This window comes from Theobroma cacao, chromosome 6, assembly GCF_053813885.1.
Source record: "Theobroma cacao isolate CCN51 chromosome 6, ASM5381388v1, whole genome shotgun sequence".
Taxonomy (NCBI): domain Eukaryota; kingdom Viridiplantae; phylum Streptophyta; class Magnoliopsida; order Malvales; family Malvaceae; genus Theobroma; species Theobroma cacao.
Window position 1 is genome coordinate 24,615,423 of NC_142644.1, and position 11,195 is coordinate 24,626,617.

The 11,195-nt window shown below is 35.0% G+C and overlaps 2 protein-coding genes across 3 annotated transcripts; both read right to left on the reverse strand.

The window, feature by feature from the left end:
• Positions 1 to 1,077: 1,077 nt before the first annotated feature.
• LOC18596105 (dof zinc finger protein DOF3.1-like) lies at positions 1,078 to 2,760 on the reverse strand. Its single transcript, XM_007024377.3, has 2 exons — positions 2,612 to 2,760; positions 1,078 to 2,404 (listed from the first exon to the last, which is right to left on the reverse strand). Exon 2 carries the CDS (start codon positions 2,086 to 2,088, stop codon positions 1,327 to 1,329), a length of 762 nt encoding a protein of 253 aa, XP_007024439.2. The 5' UTR covers positions 2,089 to 2,404; positions 2,612 to 2,760; the 3' UTR covers positions 1,078 to 1,326.
• Positions 2,761 to 7,782: 5,022 nt separating this feature from the next.
• Positions 7,783 to 10,671, reverse strand: LOC18596106 (uncharacterized). Of its 2 annotated transcripts, none has more exons than XM_018123406.2 (3): positions 10,573 to 10,671; positions 9,909 to 10,088; positions 7,783 to 8,130 (listed from the first exon to the last, which is right to left on the reverse strand). In XM_018123406.2, the coding sequence occupies exons 2-3, from the start codon at positions 10,079 to 10,081 to the stop codon at positions 7,944 to 7,946; spliced, it is 360 nt and encodes a 119-aa protein (XP_017978895.1). In that variant the 5' UTR covers positions 10,082 to 10,088; positions 10,573 to 10,671; the 3' UTR covers positions 7,783 to 7,943. The 2 variants fall into 2 exon arrangements, with proteins under 2 accessions (XP_017978895.1, XP_007024441.2); XM_007024379.3 differs by having other exon boundaries at positions 9,909 to 10,123.
• Between the last annotated feature and the right edge of the window lie 524 nt (positions 10,672 to 11,195).

Consider the following 11,195-nt stretch of genomic DNA (forward strand, 5'->3'; position numbering starts at 1 on the left):
TTGTAATTTTACCTCTTCTAGGGTAAACAAACCAACAATCTGATCGCTTGTGTAAAATATCATTCGAAAAATGCTTATAAAGAAGGTTCGATTGCAAGTACTTGATGGTTTCTCCTTTCTTCACGAGCAAGATTGTTATGATTATGCTTATACCGAATGATTCTCTCTTCAACCTTTTGCACAGTATCACTTTACTTATGAAAGAAGCACCAAATTTTAGTCACCTTCAAAACAGTGGCTCAGCAGTTTTTCAAAGTTGTGATTCAGAGGGGAAACACGATGGAGTATTCCAGGCGTGTTACTCTCATGAAAAAATAATACCAGCTCTTTAATACATGCAGCAATGATTAACACGTGTTAGTGTTAATGGGCACCATTCACTGTACTTTGTAGAAAGCCTTGGAAAACCCTTCACCTGTTCGTAAGGTTTGATATGACGTTAATTTCAAAAATGTTAAGACGTCATTCCAAAGTCAAACTAAAGAGCCTAGGGAGATAGGCTAAGGCACAGGTACTCCTCAACCTATAACACTAACATCAAAATTGACATTATCAGATCCAATTTACTTGTTTACCTTGTAAGATTAAAAAAAAAAAAAAATCCATTGCATGCTCTCCACACAAGCTGAGATATAAGAAAACTAAAAATAGGAAAAATGATTAATCAAAATAAACAAATGTTGCAAAAGGAAGAGGGGAACATCGAAAGAACAAACAATATCGAAAGTGAAGGGGGAGAGTTTAATTTTGTCTAGCTCTTGAAAGACAAAAAGGTTTTAAACAACTGGAGGTCGGAACTATGGAGCATGGATTTGCCTTTCCCATATGGTCTCCCACTCCACCATATTCATAAACAACCAAAAGGGTGTCGAATCCTTTGCACCCATGAATGGCATACTATCTAACAAAGATATAACAAGGGGGGAAAGCCCTTTTGGGATTAAGACCACACCTCAAATAAATAGGGAAATACCCTTTTCTTTTCTTCTATTATCATTCATAAAACTCATACAAACACACCACAAGAGAAAAAGAAAAATGAAAATGAAAAACTCAATATATATAGAGAGAGAGAGAGAGAGAAGAATGCTACTTGTAGCATTAAGTCTTCGCGGCATTGTCATCTCCTATAATACTTATCATCCAGCTAAACCATAAGATATCCCTCGTAGTATCATTAGATACTACAAAACCAAGCAATTATCTTCACAACCTTAGCTTTAATTACCATGACAAGCACAATTAAACAAAGGGAAAGTGGGGAAAGATTTTTTTAAAAAAATATTATAAGGGAAAAAAACATATATATGTTTTTCTATTTCTACTCTACTGAAAACTTGAACCTGGAGTGTAAATAGCAAGATCAGGCCACCCATTGCTACCGCCAGTCCAACAACTTGTATCCCCACCACCCTGCACACCCAAATAACTCTCCCCGTTATTATTGCTCTCACCCAGTCCCGGATCCCGACTCGGACCCTGATTCATCCCAAGACCTGAATCCAAATTCCCCACAAATTCACCCATTTGCACCGTTTTCAAACCCGGCCCATTTGGATTCAGCCCTTCTAGAAGGTTTCCAAACTGCCCACTCGACGACAACAGCGAGCTAAAGCTCCCACCGATATCCATCATCTTCCTATCTTGATGATCAACCGACAAGACATACATCCGGGTCGGGTCGCCCTCCGAACCCGAATTACGAACTCCCGAGTTCAAGACGACTTGCTGGGGAATCGTCGATGATGATGTCGGCGGCGGGGAAGGGTCAGGGAGTTTTGGGTTTCGGCTCGGGTCAGGAGCGGGGTTGGGCTGGCGTTTGGGGTTGTTGGTGGAGGAGGAGGACGATGATGAGGATGAGCGTTTGGTGTTCTTGCGGGTGCCGCCACCGATGGGGATGTTACGGAGGGCGCCTCCTTTGGTCCAGTAACGGCGGCAGTTCTTGCAGAAATGGCGGGGCTGAGACAAGTTGTAGTTGTTGTAGTAACAGAATTTAGTGTTGGTAGAGTCACAGCGCGGGCATTTTAGCTGCTCTTGCTCTGGAAAAGCCGGAGCTTTCATTTGTTGAAAACCCGTCGGGTCTTGCATTCTTAATTAAGTCCGGTGACCACACAAGGAGTAAAAAGGATTACCTTTTGGGATGTTGAGGATCAAGAAGACTTGAATTTTCAAGCTAAAAAGGATCACTTTTTGATTGAATTTTGATGAGAAAGTTTTGTTTCTTCACCGAGAATTGGGTTGAGCTTGTGAGATTGACTGCTGAGAATGGAGTTGTAAAAGGCGGCAAGGAAGAAACTTGGAGTTTGAGCCTTGAGGATCCGAAGATGGTGTCTTTGTTTCAAGAATTTGAAAAGCTGTAAACCTTTGAAGCTTGTGAAGCGGCGAAAAGGCCAAGGTAGTGAAACTGAAAACAAGACAAAAAGAAATGATGCTTTGTTTTAGACCAATATCTTGGGATTCATAAACACTGGGAGATAATCAAACACATGCATCCTTTTACAAAAAGCAGAACATTCGAGCTTCATCAAAAGTAGAGACCCAGAAACCCAAGCCAGAAGAAAACACTAGTCGGCTTTCAACCTGATCAGTTTTGAATGAAGGAAATACTTACCACTCTAATTTGTCAAAGTTGGTCTTACTTTCATAACTTAGGGATTCAAGGATTGAAAGATGTAGAAAGAAAGAAACAAACAAGGCAGATATTTGGGTGTGGAAAATCCTGGAAGAGGATGATATATCTATGACTATGGGCGTCTCTCCGCGTGAGAGTGACCACCAGACTTCAAATAGAGAGAGACCAGACACTGCTCTCTCTCTCTCTCTGGGTGTGTTGGGATTTGGGATTGGCTCAAGCCTTTCTGGACAGACCCACAAAAGCTTCCACTAATCTAGTAATGAATTAAAATGTAATCCAAAGTTTTCTTATTCAAAAATATTTCTGAACAGCGCCCTCGTTATTCTTTTGCCCAGATCCTTTTGGAAAGGCTGCTAAGTGATGTTGTTTTACATTGGTGTTCATTGACCCTTTTTTTCTTCTTTTACAAATATTTTATTGGTTGGAGAGACAGCAGATGTCAACTGGAATGATTAACTGTTTTCACTAATCTTAAAAATATGATTAATTTGGCAATGAGCTTGTTTAGTCAATAAGAATGAATTATTTATTACTCCTTTTTTTTGTTTTGTTTCATGTAACGATTGAATTACGTAGATTCCACTCAATCCTAGCATATGATATTTTAGCAAAAGAAACACTTGCTAGAATCCTAAAATAAGAATTATGCTTTTACTATACATAAATAAGAATTATGCTTTTACTATACATATATATATATATATGTTTTTTAATTTAAAGAAGCTACACATAAAACATACACAATTTTTATTAACATATGTAAGTGCAAAACCTTGAACTTAAACCCAACATAAGAATTGAAGGCAAATAGTTAAAGAGTGTATAAAGTGTAGAGGCAAAAAAGACAGTAAAATACCTAGGACAAAAAGATTTACCAATCAAATAATTAAATATTCATTATCATTTATTAATATACAAAAAAAGAAACTTCAAAAAAAAAAAAGATAGATACTCCAAAGCTCTACAACATTCTAGAATAAAACAACTTAATCAATCCAAAAGCAACACAATGACACGTTTAATATGCTACCTTAATCTCGTTAGAGAACAAGCCTTTATCACCGAAAGAATGAAAATGAAATGAGAAAACAAAGAAAACAAATTTGGGAAAAGTCTCACTGCTATAGCTCAAAGCTTCAATATGTAAATTAAATAAAAGAAAGTGGGTGACATTTATTATCCACCATTGTATCTACACTATATCTTAATGGATATAAGGAAATATTTATTTTGATATTTAATTTATTTATAAACTACTATATCATTATAGTTCCTACTTAAGCATGGTGTTCAATTCTGATAATAAATTGTAAGATAAATTAAATTAGGGTACTACTAAAATGAAATCATTAAGCCACAATCTTCATCAAGCGAGCCAACTAAGCCAAGCCAAAAGGGCAACTCTCCCAAGCCTGCGTGCAAATAAAGCAAGTCGCCCTATGAGGCATCATTTTAGATTAGAGCAGTGAATCAGAGCCGTTAATTCTGTCACGTGTTCGTATCAGAGCCTTCAATATAGCAGTTTAAGCGTTAAGGTGCCGTCACCCCTCTCCAGCCAATAGTCACCGGAAACACGTGGCGGAACCCCATGATCGGTTGTGAGCATTTTGGGGCCGGGGGGTGGAGTGAGGTGTTAGGGTGACAGCTAAATCCAGTGAAGGGACTGTGAAAGCATCTGAGGTGGCGCCGTTTAATCCGTAATCTATTGGTCTGTTCTTTGCGTTGCCTACGTGCTCTAAACGAACATTGGAAAAACACCCTTTTTACCGAGCGGCAAGGTGAAATGTTATAGTCACGTGGGTTTGATTATGGTAAAAAAAAAAAAAGATTGATTCCTCATACCAACCCACTAAATGACAAAAGTAAGACTGTAACTTCACAGTTATACCGTGACCAAATTTAATAATATTATAGGGAAAAAAGGAGAAAGAATAGTTAATGAGACTGATGATAATTCTAATGCCCATTAATGTAGTAGTAAAAGATTAAAATAATTAGTTACTAAGCATGTAATTTTTGCCTTTTGGAAGAAAAGAAAAGGAAAAAACAAATAAAAGAATTGGGCAAGTCCTTACCCTTTAGCAACTGTTTCTAAGTCAAAAGGTTGACCAATTTTGCATAAATGAACAGTGTCAGCAATCTCAACTACTCAACTATGGTTGTGTTATTTGGAATTGTAAATTATTCAACAAAATGAATATAAAAATTGCAAATATACGTCCTATTTTTAAGATAATTGAATCAATTAATTTACAATGACAAGGAAATGATATTAAAAGTTCATTGTGAGTTAGGAAACCTAAAATCATATGTGTACAAGAACAAAAATAAGAAAATAATAATTTATTTTTCATAGTTTCTCAAACTCTAATTTAATTTAGTATTCCTAAATCACATAAAAAACACTCTTGTTCAACAATAAAAATATAACATTTTTGGTTGGTTTGTGTTACCATGGAAGCTTGTAGGGTGAAATAAAATATTTTCTTATTCCTATTAGGTTTATAAGAAATTAAATTCAATGTAAATTTCATTTTTTTTTTATAAAAAAAGTACTAAACATCATTAAATTATGTACAAACCTAAATGCACACTCGAACTCCTTGATGCTTTTTCTATTTTTTTACAAGAAAATAATAACTAATAATATAAACTATATAGAATGATCATAATTAGAAATCCAAATTGTTACTTGAAAAATCCTAACATGATTGAGTAAAAGTATGGACTTCAAAGAATAATATTATGAATTCTTGAGGCAATATTAATTTAATATAGTTTAAAAATAATTCTCAAAATGAACTGATTGACTAGAATTTATAGTTAGGACATGCTTCTATCAAATAATAATAATAATAAAGCAGTTAGGGCATGCCTGTGTACACTACAAATAAAAGAGGTGTTCTCCTCTATATTACATAAATGACTGCTCATAATGTTGTGAGGGGGTAGATCAGAGAATGCCCTTAAAACTTTTAAGTTTCCTTTAATATTCTATTTACTTTTTTAATTTTGTCGGTTCTATCAAAAGTTGTGTTTCATCCTTAGCCGAAAATTATGATCGAGGCCATGGGGATGAAGAATAATCCCATAAATAGCTTATTTTTGGGTACTAACAATCATTCCACACTGGTAAAATAAAACGCAAACAATGATTAAGGTATAATTATTTTGATTAATGCATTCATCATCTCTAATTTAATTCTTCACAATTTAAAAAAAAAAAAAGAAAAATCATCTCAGTCATATCACGGTCAAAATAAATAAGAGAACATGATTTTTTTTTGGTTACATTTTGGACTTCTCACTAAAAAGTGATATTAGCTTATAAAATTTTATGCTATTTATGTTACATTTTTGTTAATTTACAAAATTATAATACAAGTATTCAATCATTTTTAATTATTGTCTGAAAAAATAAAATCACTTTAATATAAAAAGTTTTATTTTTTGACAGTTTTAATGTTAATCTTCATAAAACAACAAGAAATACATCGAATTTCCATTCATTTTTTCAAAGCCGAAATTATAGACTTCTTAAAGAAAATTGAATGGTTTATTTCTAGGTCCCATCTCAAAATATTTAAACGGCTATGATTAGGGGAACGGAGACCAGGACGGGTGAGATTGCATCAAGAAGGTGAGTGTAAAGAATGATTGGAAAAAGGACTGTAGCACGAGAGAGCATGATGGGTAGTAGGGCCAGTGAGCCATGATGGTGGGGCCCATGAGGCCCACTAAGAGAGAGTGGGTTCCTGGGCCTTAAAAGAAAAACGTCCTGTCCATGTCTTTCGCGCATGCAACACGGCTAAAATGGCGTGCCTGAAATCTTTAGTCCGGATTGACCGCTCGTTTATAAAGGTTTTTTTTTTCCCTCCTCCTCAAGTTTTCTATTTATTTAAGGTTTCATAAGTTTAAAAATGATTTATAAGTTGCCTAGTTTAATGGTTGGTATTTGATTTTCGAATAAATAGAATTGGAGTCCTTTGTTTTTAAAAATTGTCACATATTTATTATATTATAATTAAAATATTAATAAATTAATATAATTATCAAATAAATACATGTCTGATATATATAAATCTAGTAATAGTTTAAAAATCCATTAATGTATATGATAGTAATCTATGTTATAAATATAAAAACATTAATAAGAAAGAGGGGAAAATATACTTGTTAAACCTCTAAAAAAAATTTCAATGATTTCTAATTTTTAGGGATTGTCAAGTTCTCCTCTCCTCTTTTTTTTTTTTTTTTTTATCTTTTATGTTTACTGTTTTCCTGTTGTGTACTTAATTGGATTGATTGACTAACTTGAGTTTACTGAGTGACGTATTTTAAAGTTTAAGATCACATAGAATTGAATTAAAAATGTTGATTCGTGACAATAACTTAATTTGTTGACAATCTAAATAAATAGAAAATTATTTAAAAAAAATTGAAAAAAAAAAAGGAAATCAAATGCATGTTAGATGTAAGGGATCTCGTCCGTACCTTTTATTTTGTTCCATTCTTATCTTCTAATACAAGTTACAAGGAAATTACACCTAAAACCTTGAGAATTACAGAACAAAGAGAATTCTAAGTAGGCCATATCCGTAGCCGATGCAGCGAAGCAAAACCTGAATTTGATTTCTCATTTCTAATTTAGCATCTACAAAAAAAGAAGATCTCAGTGGGAATGCAAAAAGCTTTAAACATTGGAGATGCAGAGTTTTCAATCAAAACCAAACTGAATTTTATGAGTTGATATTCTTCGTAAAAGGATCAATTGGGAGGAGAATCAGATCAAAACCTAAAGATGTTATTCCTCATCAGTGGCTAGCTTCCTTCATGTTCTTGGCTTGTTATTTGATGTTTGACCTAATAAATATTAAAAAAGAAAAAAGAAAAGAAATTTAAGTGCCGCCTATAGGCTTAGGCTTATATATATGTATATGTATAGTAGTAACTCCTTCGCTCCTTTTCTTATATTCTCAGAGAAGTTGTTTTCAAACCGTCATATTGTTCTTACGCAAGATTCGATGCCTCCAGCCTTTATGTTGATTAATCAAGTCAATGCCATTAAAGCAGCTTTACATGCATGTAATGCACTTGGCAACATGGTATGCTGTCAAGAGTGAACATTTCAAGAGCAAAAATTCCAGTTGGCTTCCGAAATTCGCTAAAACGTCATGAAATTAGTAAAAGAGTTGAAGAGTTTCTTTGCAGCAGAAACGGTTCACAAATTCTTATTGCTAGAAAGAGATGTCTAGCTCACGGACTCAAGTCCCCCAAAAGGAGTTGGAACTGCTAGGATTGGCAATTTTCAAACATAGTAACGCGTAAGTGTAAACCCTCTCCCGATTATCTCCCCGCCCCAGGACCAGGCATAGCACTCAACTCCAAACAGAGCAGCAACGCTAGCATTCTCCATGCTCCATGCGTCCTTGGTCTTTAAGAATTGTTTGAGGGAGTCGAGCTCCTTCCACAAAGCCTCGTATCGTCTAGGAATACTGCATATATATCAGGCAGAGACATCAAAGAAGTGGACAACCCATTTCATTAAGTATGGATTGCGTATCCAATTTTATTTTGTTGTCACAATGGAGCTTGACACTTTAGTCACTGGTAAGTTTGATCGAGAGCAGCAAGATCTATGACAATAAATGCAACGCGTGGCTTTGAGTGAAGACCAGCCCCATGATTGAGATATCTAGTAGGTATTAAGAAATTTGAAAGTGATAAAAGATGCCCGCATCGATCCTAGGTCTATTTATCCTTGAAAAGAAAATGATAACACCTTAAATGAACAAAGCCTCATTTGGTCTACCTGAATTCAGCCAAGTTAAGGAAACGTTTTCCACCCATGTAACTCAACTTTAGGCCTTTTCCAAGCAACTGAGCTTTCACACTTTGAATGCCACAAGTACCTGTTCTCTTTGGCACAATGAAGCCTTGCATCAGTAATTAACTACACAACAAAACCAGCCTTTGGGCCCAATATATATTGCCCTTGAAACCAAACCATCTTGGCATGCTTGTAACTACATGCCCACCCCAAAAGAAAGTGAAAAATCTCATAGCTGCTTCTGCTTCAAATTGCATCATTACTGTTTATTAAGCATGGAATAATTAGACAACACAAAAGCATCATGCCACTGCATCCAGTGTTCATATATCAAGCTAATTTATGCAGTAATCTTTTATCTTGCCTTTCTCTAAATCTTTCTATATGTTCCACCTTCTGCAACCATCAGAGATGAAGTCTCTCATTCTTCTCTGTTTCCTTATTCTAAAAATTCACAAGGGCATCTTTACCCTGCATCTGTTCCATGAGAACCTAATAGAAACTGTGATGAGCCCTTCCTAGTACTCGCCCTCACTCACAAGCTTAAAGAGTACATATCATCGGAACTGGTGGATATCCAGACAGATTGTGATTTATATATATAGGTAATACATTACTAAGAGTTGCGAGCTAAAAATAGGATTACATGATGTGATCTTACTCTGAATTAGTTATTTTTAAGGAAATACCCTGGAATAATATGTTAAACGAAGGAGCATACATAGTCTTTATGGATGCATCAATAACCTAATTTTTCCTTTAGAAAAAAGAAAGAGCCAATACTAGTAAGGGATTAAAGAGCTTCATATCACCAATCAATAACACAAAACTAATCTAAGTTTCAAGACCTTGTAGTATTTATTGAATATCAAGTCACGGGTAGATATCATGGTTGCCTCTACTTCTCTTATCTGATCTTAAGTTGAAGGGATCCCAAATTCATCAATTACCAACATAGAAGGACGGCGCCACAGTTTTCTAAAAGAGCATTTTAGATATCTAGAATTCTCCATGATAAGGACAGTGTCAAGTCAGTTAGAGATTCAATAATGATCAACGAGGGTTTGATTCAATCGGTTAGTCTTGATAATAAAAATTTTGGCTAGACACCCGATAACCCCTCGTGAATGCTATCCATGTATTATCTAGGATGTACTTCTGGTTTTTTTTATAAAAATAAGAAGAGAATCAACGTCAATGAGGTGGCTTTGCATACTTATGATAAGGCAAACTTAGGTCAATTATTTATTCATGGACCTACCAAGAATATATTGGTAAATTGCAGCAATATGCTAAATGTGCATGAACATTAATTAATTCCGTATTTCAGTCAAAGTGAAAGCACTGAATTGCTGTGCAGCTGACGAATGCCCAGTATTGTACCCATTTGAAGCAGTACAAGGTAAAAACTATTTCAATATATCTGAACGTCCAAGAAAGTACCTGGCAAGTCTAGTATAAAACAACTGCTTTGCCAACAATTGGCATGTATGTGCGCTGGATGGTTTCTGGATATATTGATTGTTTCGCTCCATCAACTCCTTGTAGTAAGAACTGCCATTCTTGGTCACAAACTGTGAAACTTGAGCTGCCTTTGTTTGCAACTTTGAAGCCATGCAATTCCTTCAAATGAGATCAGAATTTCATCAAGACAACGCCTACAAGAAGCCGAAGACAAACTCGCCTTTTAATCTTAACAAGAAGTGCAATTCTTTTAACTGGTTATTTGTATAATCAATTATGCCTCACAAAAGTTTTTAAATGAAAACCCCTTAACTGGTAAGCTAGATTGAAAAGAGCAAAAAAAAAAAAAAAAGAATTTTACAAAAAAATATTAACCACTTCGGTTGTTGCATTACATGCGGTTTTCTTGCTCCTTCACAAAATTAAAGCATTGCAGGAAAGTACAAAGTAGTGGGAAAAAAACAGTTCGCATAAAGTTTCAACACAAATAATTTTCATAGAAAACTATTTCTTTCCTCTTGCCACTCCTTTCTTTTCTTAGGTACCAAACAACATGCAATGCTAAGAGACATTAGGATATAACTAATAAAGATTTGGAAGAAGGAGCAAAGGAAGAACTTTGATCAATGTAAGCAAATTATACCTTTCCAGTAATTCTCTTCTTCTTCTTCTTCTTTGTTTTTTTTTTTTTTTTTTCTAGGTGTTGGAGAAAATGTTAAGTCTCAACTGTATGAAACAGTGACCTTTGCTAATATGAAGCCATGAATCAAGGGGGAGGTTAGGTATTTACTTCTGACTTGTTTTGGAAGTATTCAAATGGTAATTAAGTTATTTCTCAGATTCCTTATAAGGTTTTGAGTTTTGGGCTTTGGGGGCCTCCCCACTTCTGTGTGGGCCTCGGGATAACATCGACAAACTTGTTAGAAAGCAGACAGACTTGGAACGGGGAGACTTTCATTCATGATCGGAGAAGAGTCTAGTGTAATTTTGGACCGGGGAGCGTCCGTTTGTGAATCAAAAACTAGAGAGAATATTACAAATGGATTTGACTATATTAATTTTGGAGAAGAAAATAAAATTTTCTTTCCTAGTACCAATCAAATTCAAGGTGGAGTATATAAATTGAATGTCAATGAGGATGGAATTGATAACATATTTACATAAGAATACTCAAAATGGTATTATATTATCTGTGTGACCGACACCATTATTATTACACTGGCCCAATTACATTGCTTTCCAAATGAAAGGACACCTTGACCAAGA